This window comes from Arachis stenosperma, chromosome 10 (assembly GCF_014773155.1).
Source record: "Arachis stenosperma cultivar V10309 chromosome 10, arast.V10309.gnm1.PFL2, whole genome shotgun sequence".
Lineage (NCBI taxonomy): Eukaryota > Viridiplantae > Streptophyta > Magnoliopsida > Fabales > Fabaceae > Arachis > Arachis stenosperma.
The window spans coordinates 44,619,724-44,637,145 of record NC_080386.1 but is presented as its reverse complement, the minus strand read 5'-3'; the positions used below and the strand labels follow the sequence as shown (position 1 = coordinate 44,637,145).

General features: G+C 39.4%; 1 protein-coding gene across 1 annotated transcript; it reads left to right on the top strand.

Annotated features, from left to right (window-relative positions):
• Nucleotides 1–1,268: 1,268 nt before the first annotated feature.
• On the top strand, nucleotides 1,269–2,202 carry LOC130957038 (uncharacterized). Its single transcript, XM_057883941.1, has 2 exons — nucleotides 1,269–2,065; nucleotides 2,172–2,202. The coding sequence occupies exons 1-2, from the start codon at nucleotides 1,269–1,271 to the stop codon at nucleotides 2,200–2,202; spliced, it is 828 nt and encodes a 275-aa protein (XP_057739924.1).
• Nucleotides 2,203–17,422: the final 15,220 nt, after the last annotated feature.

Below are 17,422 nucleotides of genomic sequence, written 5' to 3'. Positions count from 1 at the left end.
CCCTAATATTCAAATCCTTATAGTCGAGTCATAAGTTAATGATATTAAGGTGGTACGACTCAGGGTGGAATAATAATACGTATATAATTTGAAGGAATTATTAAACGCGAATCCTGAAAAGGAGTAAATTAAAAATCGCAAACGAAAACACTCTCACATCGAAGAAAAAGAAGTAAAACGCATTCAGAAAGTGGAATGATTAAAACATTAAGGAAGAATGGAATAAAGATTGGATATGTATCATAATATAAGTATACTAGCCACTAGTCACAACCTGCGAAGTTTAGGTCGGCTAGGGTTACAGAATTAAAACAGTTGACAATAGTATTTTACTATCTCTCCCATATACCTCATCGCCTCTATAGGCAAGTTCTAAAATAAATATTTACATACATCATATTAAAGTTTTTTTAAATAAAAAGGAGAAATTCTAAAAGTACAAAACAGAATCAAATAGACTTTGCTGTCGTCCAGACGAATCTAGCTCAATGCTGAGCACCAGGACCTACGTCTGAAAAATAAGAGATATATACAGAATAAGAACCCCTAGTCCATGAGTTTCCAGTACGGTAAAATTTCCCTCAAAGAGTATGTGGAATTTGTGCTTGTTATTCTCACTATACTGATGAATGTCCACAACTCCAAGAGGACAATACCTTGGCGGCTACCAATGCTTATTACAACCGTCCAAATCAAGGGTATTATCAATAAGGCGGTAACTATAATCAAGGGGTAACTACAACCAAGGTTGGCAAGAGAATCCCAACCAAGGATGGAGAGACAACTACAACCAAGGAGGAAGAGACAATGGTGAAAACTAAAGGTAGAATAACAATTACCAACAAAACCGGTATCAACAAAACCCTCCTTACCAACAACAAAACCAAGGTTAAAGGTACCAACCACCTCACCAGAGGCAAGCTCAAGTATCTCAAATCACCCAACCACAAGTCCCCCAAATTACCTACCCTCCTTCTTCCTCCAACCAAGATGAAACGCTTTGCTCTATTTTTCAAGGGCAAATAGAGCTTCAAATTACACTTACCTCTAGCCTCACCGGTCTCACCTCTACTCTCCAAGCTCTTATATCCCGTAAGGACCCACCCTCTACCTCCAATACTCAACCTCTAAGCTCTACTGCACTTCCCTCTCAACCCTTACCTAACTCCAGAGGTGGAATCAATGGCATCACCTTGAGGTCCGGCACTACATTGTAAGAGAGGAGTCCCAAGGAGCCAAGCTCAAGAGAAGTCACTCAAGATGAAGATATGATTGAGGTAGAAGATGTTGAAGACGAGGATGAGGTACAAGAGACGGCTGAAGAAGAAGTTGCTCAACCGAAGCATGGAGTTCCTAAGGAAGAAAATGTTTTGAAAGAGGATATTCCAATTTCTTTTCCACACCTAGCAAGGAGGACCAAGAAGCAAGTGGAGCTAGATCCCAATATGGTGGATATCTTCAAAAAGGTCGAGGTAGCTATTCCCCTTTTTGATGCTATTCGCCAAGTTCCTAAGTATGCTAAGTTTCTAAAGGATTTATGCATGAATAAGGAGAAGATTCATGATCTAGAAACTATTTCTTTGGGTAGCTCAATTTCAACTTTGATGGGTGCTATACTGGAGAAATGTGGTGAACCCGGTCCTTGTCTAGTTACTTGCACTATAGGTGGTATACAATTTGTTGATTGCATGTGTGACCTAGGTACTTGTGTCAGCATTATGCCTTTATCTGTTTATGATGCATTGAAGCTTCCACCGTTGAAAAGGTCGGTAGCCCATTTTGTTTTGGCGGATAAAAGCATAATCTTGGTGGTTGGCATTGCGGAAGATGTCTTAGTGAACATTAAGGGGTTGACTTTTCCAATTGATTTTTACATTCTTGAGATGTCCCCTAATGACTCTAGAAGACGATCATCTATCTTACTTGGGAGGTCATTCTTGAAAATCTCCCGTTTTAAATTGGATGCTTTTTTGGGTACCTATTCCTTTGAAATTGATAAAAGAGTAGTGAGTTTCAATCTTGATGAGGCTATGAAGCATCCACCGGAGGACCATTCTCTCTTCCGGTGTGATATGATTGATGATATTGTGGCTGAAGTCCACCAGGATATAGTGGATAAGAAGAACATGGTACACGGTTTAAGTGTGGGGAAACCCCTGAATATGATGAAGACACCTTGCCACCTCTGGTGCTACCGGATAATCAAATGCCAAGTGGTGGACGAAATTGTGATCCTCAAAGTTGGACTCTTTGTACTTGTATGAAATTTAATTCGAGATAATAATGGCTCTTGGCTATGTGTGGACACAATTCTGTTCAACTTAACCAGCAAGTGTACTGGGTCATCCAAGTAATACCTTACGTGAGTAAGGGTCGATCCCACAGAGATTGTTGGTATGAAGCAAGCTATAGTCATCTTGTATATCCCAGTCAGGTAGAGTCAAATGTAATTGGATTAGATATTTAAAAGATAAATAAAATAAAGGGATAGAAATACTTATGTAAATTAATAGTGGGAATTTCAGATAAGCGTATGGAGATACTGTGCCCTTTCTTTTTCTACTTTCCTACTTCTTCCTTCAATCCTTCTTACTCCTTTCCATGGCAAGCTGTATGTAGGGCATCACCGTTGTCAATGGCTACATCCCATCCTCTCAGTGAAAAAGGTCCAAATGCTCTGTCACAACACGGCTAATCATCTGTCGGTTCTCAATCAGGCTGGAATAGAATCCTTTGATTCTTTTGCGTCTGTCACTAACGCCCAGCCTTCAGGAGTTTGAAGCTCGTCACAGTCATTCAATCCCGGAATCCTACTCGGAATACCACAGACAAGGTTAGACTTTCCGGATTCCCATGAATGCCGCCATTAATTCTAGCTTATACCACGAAGATTCTGATTAAGGAATCCAAGAGATATGCGCCCGGTCTGAGGTAGAACGGAAGTGGTTGTCAGTCACGCGCATTCATAAGTGAGAATGATGATGAGTGTCACGGATCATCACATTCATCAAGTTGAAGTGCAACAAATATCTTAGAATAGGAATAAAGAGAATTGAATACGAAATAGTAGTAATTGTATTTAAACTTGAGGTACAGCAGAGCTCCACACCCTTAATCTATGGTGTGTAGAAACTCCACCGTTCAAAATACATAAGTGAAAGGTTCAGGCATGGCCGAATGGCCAGCCCCCAAAACGTGGTCAATGGCCTCCTAAGATGAAGAATAAAACAAAACTGAGACCAAAGATGTAACGTGGTCAAAAGACACTGAATACAATAGTAAAATGTTCTATTTATACTAAACTAGCTACTAGGGTTTACAGAGGTAAGTAATTGATGCATAAATTCACTTCTGGGGCCCACTTGGTGTGTGTTTAGGCTGAGCTTGATCTATCCACGAGCTGAGACTTCCTTTGGAGTTGAACGCCAAGTTGTAACGTGTTTTGGGCGTTCAACTCCGGGTCGTGACGTTTTTCTGGCGTTTTACTCCAGACAGCAACATGGAACTGGCGTTGAGCGCCAGTTTACGTCGTCAATTCCCGAATAAAGTATGGACTATTATATATTGCTGGAAAGCTCTGGATGTCTACTTTCTTACGCCATTGAGAGCGCGCCATTTGGATTTCTGTAGCTCCAGAAATTTTATTTCGAGTGCAGGGAGGTCAGATTCCAACAGCATCAGCAGTCCTTTGTCAGCCTCCTATCAGAGTTTTGCTCAAGTCCCTCAATTTCAGCAAGAATTTACCTGAAATCACAGAAAAACACACAAACTCATAGTAAAGTCAAGAAATGTGAATTTAACATAAAAACTAATGAAAACATCCCTAAAAGTAGCTTGAACTTACTAAAAACTATCTAAAAACGATGCCAAAAAGCGTATAAATTTTCCGCTCATCACAACACCAAACTTAAATTGTTGCTTGTCCCCAAGCAACTAAAAATCAAAGAGGATAAAAATAAGAGAATATACTATAAATTCCAAAAATATCAATGAATATTAATTCTAATTAGATGAGCGGGACTTGTAGCTTTTTGCTTCTGAACAGTTTTGGCATCTCACTTTTTCCTTTGAAGTTCAGAATGATTTGCTTCTCTAGGAACTTAGAATTTTGGATAGTGTTATTGAATTTCCTAGTTAAGTATGTTGATTCTTGAACATAGCTACTTATGAGTCTTGGCCGTGGCCCTAAGCACTTTGTTTTCCAGTATTACCACCGGATACATAAATGCCACAGACACATGACTGGGTGAACCATTCAGATTGTGACTCAGCTTTGCTAGAGTCCCCAGTTAGAGGTGTCCAGAGCTCTTAAGCACACTCTTTTTGCTTTGGATCACGACTTTAACCACTCAGTTTCAAGCTTTTCACTTGGACCTGCATGCCACAAGTACATGGTTAGGGACAGCTTGAATTAGCCGCTTAGGCCTGGATTTTATTTCCTTGGGCCCTCCTATCCATTGATGCTCAAAGCCTTGGATCCTTTTTACCCTTGCCTTTTGGTTTTAAGGGCTATTGGCTTTTTCTGCTTGCTTTTTCTTTTTTTTTCCGCAAGCTTTTGCTTTTTCACTGCTTTTTCTTGCTTCAAGAATCAATTTCATGATTTTTCAGATTGTCAATAACATTTTTCTTTGTTCATAATTCTTTCAAGAGCCAACAGTTTTAACATTCATAAACAACAAGATCAAAATTATGCACTGTTCAAGCATTCATTCAGAAAACAAAAAGTATTGTCACCACATGAATATAATTAAACTAAATTCAAGGATAAATTTGAAATTCATGTACTTCTTGTTCTTTTGAATTAAAAACATTTTTCATTTAAGAAAGGTGAAGGATTAATGGAATTATTCATAACTTTAAGACATAGTTACTAAACACTAATGATCATGAAGTAGAGACACAAAACATAAATGAACAAAATATTAAAACCGAAAAGCAGAAAGAAATAAGAACAAGGAATGAATCCACCTTAGTGGCGTCTTCTTCTTGAAGGACCAACAATGTCCTTAAGCTCTTTTATGTCCCTTCCTTGCCTTTGTTGCTCCTCCCTCATTGCTCTTTGATCTTCTCTTATTTCATGGAGAATGATGGAGTGCTCATGATGTTCCACCCTTAATTGTTCCACATTGTAGCTCAAATCTTCTAAGGAAGTGTTGAGTTGTTCCCAATAGTTGTTGGGTGGAAAGTGCATCCCTTGAGGCATCTCAGGGATTTCTTGATGATGAGCTTCCTCATGCATCTCTTGAGATCCGTGGAGGGTCTCTCTTGCTTGCTCCATCCTCTTCTTGGTGATGGGCTTATCCTCTTCAATGAGGATGTCTCCTTCTATGATAACTCCAGCTGAGTAACATAGATGGCAAATAAGATGAGGAAAAGCTAGCCTTGCCGTGTTGGAGGACTTATCGGCTATTTTGTAGATTTCATTGGAGATGACTTCATGAACTTCTACTTCCTCTCCAATCATGATGCTATGAATCATGATGGTTCGATCCACAGTAACTTCAGATTGGTTGCTAGTGGGAATGGAGCGTTGAATGAACTCCAACCATCCTCTAGCCACAGGCTTGAGGTCCAGTCTTCTCAGTTGAACTGGCTTGCCTTTGGAGTCTCTTTTCCATTGAGCTCCTTCCACACATATTTGAGCTCCTTCCACACATATGTCCATAAAGACTTGGTCCAACCTTTGATTAAAGTTGACCCTTCTAGTGTAGGGGCGTTCATCTCCTTGCATCATGGGCAAGTGGAATGCCAACCTCACATTTTCCGGATTAAAATCTAAGTATTTCCCCCGAACCATTGTGAGATAATTCTTTGGACTCGGGTTCATACTTTGATCATGGTTCTTAGTGATCCATGCATTGGCATATAATTCTTAAACCATTAAGATTCCGACTTGTTGCATGGGGCTGGTTAGGACTTCCCAACCTCTTCTTTGGATCTCATGTCGGGTCTCCGGATACTCATTTTTCTTGAGCTTGAAAGGGACCTCGGGGATCACCTTCTTCTTTGCCACAACATCATAGAAGTGGTCTTGATGGCTTTTGGAGATGAATCTTTCAATCTCCCATGACTCGGAGGTGGAAGCTTTTGTCTTCCCTTTTCCTTTTCTAGAGGATTCTCCGGCCTTAAGTGCCATTGATGGTAATGGAAAAACAAAAAGCTTATGCTTTTACCACACCAAACTTAAAATATTGCTCGCCCTCGAGCAAGAGAAGAAATAAGAGAAGAAGAAGAAGAAGAAAATATGGAGGAGAGTGAGAGATGGTGTTTCGGCTAAGGTGTAGAAGAGGGGGTTGTGTTGTGTGAAAATGAAGTAGAATGGAAGGGTATATATAGGGAGGGGAGTGGGTGTAGTTTTGGTCATTTAGGGTGGGTTTGGGTGGGAAAGATTTTTGAATTTTGAAGGTGGGTGGGGTTTATGGGGAAGAGTGGATGGATGTGAGTGGAGAAGGGGGTAATTGGGAAGAGAGATTGAAGTTGTTGGGAAGTGTGTTATAGGATTAGGAGGTAAGCTGGGAATATGTTAGGTGGGGATCCTGTGGGGTCCACAGATCCTGAGATGATCCTGTGGGGTCCACAGATCCTGAGGTGTCAAGGATTTACATCCCTGCACCAATTAGGCATGTAAAATGCCTTTGCACACCATTCTGGCGTTTAAACGCCGAGATGATGCACACTCTAGGCGTTCAACGCCCATGTGTACATGTTTCTGGCGTTGAACGCCAGTTCCATGCTTGTTACTGGCGTTCAGCGCCAGCTTTCCTCAAGGCACTTTCCTGGCGTTCAAACGCCAGGATGTTGCTTGTTTCTGGCGTTCAGCGCCAGATTCATACTCTGTTCTGGCGTTGAACGCCAGCCAGATGCTTCTTACTGGCGTTGAACGCCAGTATGTCCTCCCTCCAGGGTGTGATTTTTCTTCTGCTGTTTTTGATTTTGTTTTTAGTTTTTTTATATTTTTTTCGTGACTCCACATGATCATGCACCTAATAAAACATAAAAGAAAAATAAAAAAAAAATAAAAAAATAAAATTAGATAAAAATTGGGTTGCTTCCCAATAAGTGCTTCTTTAATGTCAATAGCTTGACAGTGGGCTCTCATGGAGCCACACAGGTGATCAGGTCAATGTTGTAAACTCCCAACACCAAACTTAGAGTTTGGACATGGGGTCTTAACACCAAACTTAGTGTTTGGTTATGGCCTCCCAACACCAAACTTAGAGTTTGACTGTGGGGGCTCTGGTTGACTCTGTACTGAGAGAAGCTCTTCATGCTTACTCTCTTTTGTCACAGAGGGATGGCCATGTGCCTTAAACACAAGGTAGTCCCCATTCAATTGAAGGACTAATTCACCTCTGTTAACATCTATCACAGCTCCTGCTGTGGCTAGGAAAGGTCTTCCAAGGATGATGCACTCATCCTCTTCCTTCCTAGTGTCTAAGATTATGAAATCAGCAGGGATGTAAAGGCCTTCAACCTTTACTAACACGTCCTCCACTAATCCATAAGCTTGTCTTAATGACTTGTCTGCCAATTGTAATGAGAACAAGGCAGGTTGTACCTCATGGATCTCCAGCTTCTCCATTACAGAGAGTGGCATAAGATTTATCCCTGACCCCAGATCACATAGAGCTTTTTCAAAGGTCATGGTGCCTATGGTACAAGGTATTAAGAACTTTCCAGGATCTTGTCTCTTTTGAGGTAAAATTTGCTGAATCCAGGGATCTAGTTCACTAATGAGCAAGGGAGGTTCACTTTCCCAAGTCTCATTACCAAACAACTTGGCATTCAGCTTCATGATAGCTCCTAAATATTAAGCGACTTGCTTTCCAGTCACATCTTCATCCTCTTCAGAGGAAGAATAATCTTCAGAGCTCATGAATGGCAGAAGGAGATTTAATGGAATCTCTATGGTCTCTATATGAGCCTCAGATTCCTTTAGGTCCTCAATGGGGAACTCCTTCTTGTTTGAAAGACGTCCCATGAGGTCTTCCTCACTAGGATTTTCGTCCTTCTCCTCCCTTGTGCATTCGGCCATATTGGTCACATCAATGGCCTTGCACTCTCCTTTTGGATTCTCTTCTGTATTGCTTGGGAGAATACTGGGAGGAGTTTCAATGACTTTCTTACTCAGCTGGCCCACTTGTGCCTCCAGATTTCTAATGGAGGATCTTGTTTCACTCATGAAACTTAAAGTGGCTTTTGACAGATCAGAGACTAAGTTTGCTAAATTAGAGGAGCTTTGTTCAGAATTCTCTGTCTGTTGCTGAGAAGATGATGGAAAAGGCTTGTTATTACTGAGCCTATTTCTTCCACCACTATTAAAGCCTTGTTGAGGCTTTTGTTGATCCTTCCATGAGAAATTTGGGTGATTTCTCCATGATGAGTTATAGATGTTTTCATAAGGTTCACCCATGTAATTTACCTCTGCTATTGCAGGGTTCTCAGGATTATAAGCTTCTTCAGAAGCTGCCTCTTTAGTACTGTTGGATGCATTTTGCCATCCATTCAGACTTTGAGAAATCGTGTTAACTTGCTGAGTCAACACTTTGTTCTGAGCCAATATGGCATTCAAAGCATCAATTTCAAGAACTCCCTTCCTCTGAGGCGTCCCATTATTTACGGAATTCCTCTCAGAAGTGTACATGAATGGTTATTTGCAACCATGTCAATAAGTTCTTGAGCTTCTGCAGGCGTTTTCTTTAGGTGAATGGATCCATCTGCAGAATGGTCCAGTGACATTTTCGAAAATTCAGATAGACCATAATAGAATATATCTAATATGGTCCATTCTGAAAACATGTCAGATGGACACCTTTTGGTCAGATGCTTGTATCTTTCCCAAGCTTCATAGAGGGATTCACATCTTTTTGCTTGAAGGTCTGAACATCCACTCTAAGCTTGCTCAACTTTTGAGGAGGAAAGAATTTATCCAAGAAAGCCGTGACCAGCTTATCCCAGGAGTCCAGGCTATCTTTAGGTTGTGAGTCCAACCATGTTCTAGCTCTGTCTCTTACAGCAAAAGGGAAAAACATGATTATGTAGACTTCAGGATCTACTCCATTTGTCTTAACAGTCTCACAAATCTGCAAGAACTCAGTTAAAAACTGGTAAGGATCTTCAAATGGAAGTCCATAAAACTTGCAGTTCTGTTGCATTAAAGCAACTAGTTGAGGTTTAAGCTCAAAATTGTTGGCTCCAATGGCAGGAATGGAGATGCTTCTTCCATCAAATTTGGATGTTGGTTTTGTGAAGTCACCAAGCATTCTCCTTGCATTATTGTTGTTGGGTTCGGCTGCCATCTCCTTTTCTTGTTCGAAATTTTCAGAAAGGTTGTTTCTGGATTGTTGTAATTTAGCTTCTCTTAGTTTCCTCTTTAGAGTCCTTTCAGGTTCTGGATCAATTTCAACAAGAGTACCTTTTTCCTTGTTCCTGCTCATATGAAAGAGAAGAAAACAAGAAAAGAAGAGGAATCCTCTATGTCACAGTATAGAGATTCCTTTATGTTAGTAAAAGAAGAAGAGAATAGAAGAAGGAAGAGTGAAGAATCCAAACACAGGGGGAGGAGTGAGTTCGGATTTTTGGATGAAGAGAGGTGAAGAGAAGTGTTAGTAAATAAATAATTAAATAGAATAAGAAAAGAGAGGGAGAATTCGAAAATTAATTTTGAAAAGGAGTTAGTAATTTTGAAAATTAAAGATAAGATATGATTAAAATTAAAATTTAAAACAATTAAAAAGAATTTTTGAAAAAGGGATGAGATATTTTGAAAATTAGAGAAGGAAAAGTAGTTAGGTAGTTTTGAAAAAGATAAGAAACAAACACAAAGTCAAATAGTTAGTTGAAAAAGATGTTAAAGTCAAATTTGAAAAGATAAGAAGGTAAGAAGATAAGATATTTTAAAATCAAATTTTTGAAAAAGATAAAATTTTGAAAAAGATATGATAAAAAGATAAGATAAGAAAATAAGATAGAAAAGGTATGTTTGAAAAAGATTTAATTTTTAAATTTAAAATTACTTACTTCACTAACAAGAAACTACAAGATAAGATTCTAGAACTTAAAGATTGAACCTTTCTTAACAAGAAAGTAACAAACTTCAAATTTTTGAATCAATCAGATTAATTGTTAGTGATTTTTCGAAAATTTGATATAAAGATAAGAAAAAGATTTTGAAAATATAAGATTTTTTTTTAAAATTGAAAATTTGACTTGACTTGTAAGAAACAACTAATTTTTTTAAAAATTTTTGACTAAGTCAACTCAAATTTTCGAGAATTAGGAGAGAAATAAGGGAAAGATATTTGTTTGATTTTTGAATTTTTGGTGATGAAAGAGAAAAACATAAAAATGACTCACAACATGAAAATTATGAATCAAAACTCATGATGCATGCAAGAACACTATGAATGTCAAGATGAACACCAAGAACACTTTGAAGATCATGATGAACATCAAGAACATATTTTTGAAAAATTTTTGGTGCAAAGAAAACATGCAAGACACCAAACTTAGAAATCTTTAATGCATGGACTCTAACAAACAAAAAATGCATATGAAAAACAAGAAAATACACTAAACAAGAAAACATCAAGATCAAACAAGAGGACTTACCAAGAACAACTTGAAAATCATGAAGAACACTATGAATGCATGAATTTTCGAAAAATGCAAGAAAAAAAAAATTTTAAGCATGCAATTGACACCAAACTTAAAGATTGACTCAAGACTTAAACAAGAAACACAAAATATTTTTTATTTTTATGATTTTATTAATTTTTTTGGATTTTTATTAATTTTTTTCAAAAATATTTTTGGAAAAACGAAGAAGAAAAGAAAATTTTGAAAAAAAGATTTTTGAAGAATTTTGAAAAGAAAATTACCTAATCTGAGCAACAAGATGAACCGTCAGTTGTTCAAACTCAACAATCCCCGGCAACGGCGCCAAAAACTTGGTGGACGAAATTGTGATCCTCAAAGTTGGACTCTTTGTACTTGTATGAAATTTAATTCGAGATAATAATGGCTCTTGGCTATGTGTGGACACAACTCCGTTCAACTTAACCAGCAAGTGTACTGGGTCATCCAAGTAATACCTTACGTGAGTAAGGGTCGATCCCACAGAGATTGTTGGTATGAAGCAAGCTATAGTCATCTTGTAAATCCCAGTCAGGTAGAGTCAAATGTAATTGGATTAGATATTTAAAAGATAAATAAAATAAAGGGATAGAAATACTTATGTAAATTAATAGTGGGAATTTCAGATAAGCGTATGGAGATACTGTGCCCTTTCTTTTTCTACTTTCCTACTTCTTCCTTCAATCTTTCTTACTCCTTTCCATGGCAAGCTGTATGTAGGGCATCACCGTTGTCAATGGCTACATCCCATCCTCTCAGTGAAAAAGGTCCAAATGCTCTGTCAAAGCACGGCTAATCATCTGTCGGTTCTCAATTAGGTTGGAATAGAATCCCTTGATTTTTTTGTGTCTGTCACTAACGCCCAGCCTTCAGGAGTTTGAAGCTCGTCACAGTCATTCAATCCCAGAATCCTAATCGGAATACCACAGACAAGGTTAGACTTTCCAGATTCCCATGAATGCCGCCATCAATTCTAGCTTATACCACGAAGATTCTGATTAAGGAATCCAAGAGATATGCGCCCGGTCTGAGGTAGAACGGAAGTGGTTGTCAGTCACGCGCGTTCATAAGTGAGAATGATGATGAGTGTCACGGATCGTCACATTCATCAAGTTGAAGTGCAATGAATATCTTAGAATAGGAATAAAGAGAATTGAATAGGAAATAGTAATAATTGTATTAAAACTTGAGGTACAGCAGAGCTCCACACCCTTAATCTATGGTGTGTAGAAACTCCACCGTTGAAAATACATAAGTGAAAGGTTCAGGCATGGCCGAATGGCCAGCCCCCAAAACGTGGTCAATGGCCTCCTAAGATGAAGAATAAAACAAAACTGAGACCAAAGATGTAACGTGGTCAAAAGACACTGAATACAATAGTAAAATGTTCTATTTATACTAAACTAGCTACTAGAGTTTACAGAGGTAAGTAATTGATGCATAAATTTACTTCCGGGGCCCACTTGGTGTGTGTTTGGGCTGAGCTTGATCTATCCACGAGCTGAGGCTTCTTTTGGAGTTGAACGCCAAGTTGTAACGTGTTTTGGGCGTTCAACTCCGGGTCGTGACGTTTTTCTGGCGTTTTACTCCAGACAGCAACATGGAACTGGCGTTGAGCGCCAGTTTACGTCGTCAATTCCCGAATAAAGTATGGACTATTATATATTGATGGAAAGCTCTGGATGTTTACTTTTGAACGCCGTTGAGAGCGCGCCATTTGGTGTTCTGTAGCTCCAGAAATTCCATTTCGAGTGCAGGGAGGTCAGATTCCAACAGCATCAGCAGTCCTTTGTCAGCCTCCTATCAGAGTTTTGCTCAAGTCCCTCAATTTCAGCCAGAATTTATCTGAAATAACAAAAAAACACTCAAACTCATAGTAAAGTCCAGAAATGTGAATTTAACATAAAAACTAATGAAAACATCCCTAAAAGTAGCTTGAACTTACTAAAAACTATCTAAAAACGATGCCAAAAAGCGTATAAATTTTCCGCTCATCACAACACCAAACTTAAATTGTTGCTTGTCCCCAAGCAACTAAAAATCAAAGAGGATAAAAATAAGAGAATATACTATAAATTCCAAAAATATCAATGAATATTAATTCTAATTAGATGAGCGGGACTTGTAGCTTTTTGCTTCTGAACAGTTTTGGCATCTCACTTTTTCCTTTGAAGTTCAGAATGATTTGCTTCTCTAGGAACTTAGAATTTTGGATAGTGTTATTGAATTTCCTAGTTAAGTATGTTGATTCTTGAACATAGCTACTTATGAGTCTTGGCCGTGGCCCTAAGCACTTTGTTTTCCAGTATTACCACCGGATACATAAATGCCACAGACACATGACTGGGTGAACCATTCAGATTGTGACTCAGCTTTGCTAGAGTCCCCAGTTAGAGGTGTCCAGAGCTCTTAAGCACACTCTTTTGCTTTGGATCACGACTTTAACCACTCAGTTTCAAGCTTTTCACTTGGACCTGCATGCCACAAGTACATGGTTAGGGACAGCTTGAATTAGCCGCTTAGGCCTGGATTTTATTTCCTTGGGCCCTCCTATCCATTGATGCTCAAAGCCTTGGATCCTTTTTACCCTTGCCTTTTGGTTTTAAGGGCTATTGGCTTTTTCTGCTTGCTTTTTCTTTTTTTTCCGCAAGCTTTTGCTTTTTCACTGCTTTTTCTTGCTTCAAGAATCAATTTCATGATTTTTCAGATTGTCAATAACATTTTTCTTTGTTCATAATTCTTTCAAGAGCCAACAGTTTTAACATTCATAAACAACAAGATCAAAATTATGCACTGTTCAAGCATTCATTCAGAAAACAAAAAGTATTGTCACCACATGAATATAATTAAACTAAATTCAAGGATAAATTTGAAATTCATGTACTTCTTGTTCTTTTGAATTAAAAACATTTTTCATTTAAGAAAGGTGAAGGATTAATGGAATTATTCATAACTTTAAGACATAGTTACTAAACACTAATGATCATGAAGTAGAGACACAAAACATAAATGAACAAAATATTAAAACCGAAAAGCAGAAAGAAATAAGAACAAGGAATGAATCCACCTTAGTGGCGTCTTCTTCTTGAAGGACCAACAATGTCCTTAAGCTCTTTTATGTCCCTTCCTTGCCTTTGTTGCTCCTCCCTCATTGCTCTTTGATCTTCTCTTATTTCATGGAGAATGATGGAGTGCTCATGATGTTCCACCCTTAATTGTTCCACATTGTAGCTCAAATCTTCTAAGGAAGTGTTGAGTTGTTCCCAATAGTTGTTGGGTGGAAAGTGCATCCCTTGAGGCATCTCAGGGATTTCTTGATGATGAGCTTCCTCATGCATCTCTTGAGATCCGTGGAGGGTCTCTCTTGCTTGCTCCATCCTCTTCTTGGTGATGGGCTTATCCTCTTCAATGAGGATGTCTCCTTCTATGATAACTCCAGCTGAGTAACATAGATGGCAAATAAGATGAGGAAAAGCTAGCCTTTCCGTGTTGGAGGACTTATCGGCTATTTTGTAGATTTCATTGGAGATGACTTCATGAACTTCTACTTCCTCTCCAATCATGATGCTATGAATAATGATGGTTCGATCCACAGTAACTTCAGATTGGTTGCTAGTGGGAATGGAGCGTTGAATGAACTCCAACCATCCTCTAGCCACAGGCTTGAGGTCCAGTCTTCTCAGTTGAACTGGCTTGCCTTTGGAGTCTCTTTTCCATTGAGCTCCTTCCACACATATGTCCATAAAGACTTGGTCCAACCTTTGATTAAAGTTGACCCTTCTAGTGTAGGGGCGTTCATCTCCTTGCATCATGGGCAAGTGGAATGCCAACCTCACATTTTCCGGATTAAAATCTAAGTATTTCCCCCGAACCATTGTGAGATAATTCTTTGGACTCGGGTTCATACTTTGATCATGGTTCTTAGTGATCCATGCATTGGCATATAATTCTTAAACCATTAAGATTCCGACTTGTTGCATGGGGCTGGTTAGGACTTCCCAACCTCTTCTTTGGATCTCATGTCGGGTCTCCGGATACTCATTTTTCTTGAGCTTGAAAGGGACCTCGGGGATCACCTTCTTCTTTGCCACAACATCATAGAAGTGGTCTTGATGGCTTTTGGAGATGAATCTTTCAATCTCCCATGACTCGGAGGTGGAAGCTTTTGTCTTCCCTTTTCCTTTTCTAGAGGATTCTCTGGCCTTAAGTGCCATTGATGGTAATGGAAAAACAAAAAGCTTATGCTTTTACCACACCAAACTTAAAATATTGCTCGCCCTCGAGCAAGAGAAGAAATAAGAGAAGAAGAAGAAGAAGAAAATATGGAGGAGAGTGAGAGATGGTGTTTCGGCCAAGGTGTAGAAGAGGGGGTTGTGTTGTGTGAAAATGAAGTAGAATGGAAGGGTATATATAGGGAGGGGAGTGGGTGTAGTTTTGGTCATTTAGGGTGGGTTTGGGTGGGAAAGATTTTTGAATTTTGAAGGTGGGTGGGGTTTATGGGGAAGAGTGGATGGATGTGAGTGGAGAAGGGGGTAATTGGGAAGAGAGATTGAAGTTGTTGGGAAGTGTGTTATAGGATTAGGAGGTAAGCTGGGAATATGTTAGGTGGGGATCCTGTGGGGTCCACAGATCCTGAGATGATCCTGTGGGGTCCACAGATCCTGAGGTGTCAAGGATTTACATCCCTGCACCAATTAGGCATGTAAAATGCCTTTGCACACCATTCTGGCGTTTAAACGCCGAGATGATGCACACTCTAGGCGTTCAACGCCCATGTGTACATGTTTCTGGCGTTGAACGCCAGTTCCATGCTTGTTACTGGCGTTCAGCGCCAGCTTTCCTCAAGGCACTTTCCTGGCGTTCAAACGCCAGGATGTTGCTTGTTTCTGGCGTTCAGCGCCAGATTCATACTCTGTTCTGGCGTTGAACGACAGCCAGATGCTTCTTACTGGCGTTGAACGCCAGTATGTCCTCCCTCCAGGGTGTGATTTTTCTTCTGCTGTTTTTGATTTTGTTTTTAATTTTTTATATTTTTTTCGTGACTCCACATGATCATGCACCTAATAAAACATAAAAGAAAAATAAAAAAAAAATAAAAAAATAAAATTAGATAAAAATTGGGTTGCTTCCCAATAAGTGCTTCTTTAATGTCAATAGCTTGACAGTGGGCTCTCATGGAGCCACACAGGTGATCAGGTCAATGTTGTAAACTCCCAACACCAAACTTAGAGTTTGGACATGGGGTCTTAACACCAAACTTAGTGTTTGGTTATGGCCTCCCAACACCAAACTTAGAGTTTGACTGTGGGGGCTCTGGTTGACTCTGTACTGAGAGAAGCTCTTCATGCTTACTCTCTTTTGTCACAGAGGGATGGCCATGTGCCTTAAACACAAGGTAGTCCCCATTCAATTGAAGGACTAATTCACCTCTGTTAACATCTATCACAGCTCCTGCTGTGGCTAGGAAAGGTCTTCCAAGGATGATGCACTCATCCTCTTCCTTCCTAGTGTCTAAGATTATGAAATCAGCAGGGATGTAAAGGCCTTCAACCTTTACTAACACGTCCTCCACTAATCCATAAGCTTGTCTTAATGACTTGTCTGCCAATTGTAATGAGAACAAGGCAGGTTGTACCTCATGGATCTCCAGCTTCTCCATTACAGAGAGTGGCATAAGATTTATCCCTGACCCCAGATCACATAGAGCTTTTTCAAAGGTCATGGTGCCTATGGTACAAGGTATTAAGAACTTTCCAGGATCTTGTCTCTTTTGAGGTAAAATTTGCTGAATCCAGGGATCTAGTTCACTAATGAGCAAGGGAGGTTCACTTTCCCAAGTCTCATTACCAAACAACTTGGCATTCAGCTTCATGATAGCTCCTAAATATTAAGCGACTTGCTTTCCAGTCACATCTTCATCCTCTTCAGAGGAAGAATAATCTTCAGAGCTCATGAATGGCAGAAGGAGATTTAATGGAATCTCTATGGTCTCTATATGAGCCTCAGATTCCTTTAGGTCCTCAATGGGGAACTCCTTCTTGTTTGAAAGACGTCCCATGAGGTCTTCCTCACTAGGATTTTCGTCCTTCTCCTCCCTTGTGCATTCGGCCATATTGGTCACATCAATGGCCTTGCACTCTCCTTTTGGATTCTCTTCTGTATTGCTTGGGAGAATACTGGGAGGAGTTTCAATGACTTTCTTACTCAGCTGGCCCACTTGTGCCTCCAGATTTCTAATGGAGGATCTTGTTTCACTCATGAAACTTAAAGTGGCTTTTGACAGATCAGAGACTAAGTTTGCTAAATTAGAGGAGCTTTGTTCAGAATTCTCTGTCTGTTGCTGAGAAGATGATGGAAAAGGCTTGTTATTACTGAGCCTATTTCTTCCACCACTATTAAAGCCTTGTTGAGGCTTTTGTTGATCCTTCCATGAGAAATTTGGGTGATTTCTCCATGATGAGTTATAGATGTTTTCATAAGGTTCACCCATGTAATTTACCTCTGCTATTGCAGGGTTCTCAGGATTATAAGCTTCTTCAGAAGCTGCCTCTTTAGTACTGTTGGATGCATTTTGCCATCCATTCAGACTTTGAGAAATCGTGTTAACTTGCTGAGTCAACACTTTGTTCTGAGCCAATATGGCATTCAAAGCATCAATTTCAAGAACTCCCTTCCTCTGAGGCGTCCCATTATTTACGGAATTCCTCTCAGAAGTGTACATGAATTGGTTATTTGCAACCATGTCAATAAGTTCTTGAGCTTCTGCAGGCGTTTTCTTTAGGTGAAT

Excerpts from the sequence above, each read along its gene's own strand:
- LOC130957038 (XM_057883941.1), top strand. The coding sequence starts at position 1,269 with ATGATTGAGGTAGAAGATGTTGAAGACGAGGATGAGGTACAAGAGACG. Across the intron at positions 2,066-2,171 it reads GAGGACCATTCTCTCTTCCG|ACACCTTGCCACCTCTGGTG; the intron begins GTGTGATATGAT and ends AATATGATGAAG.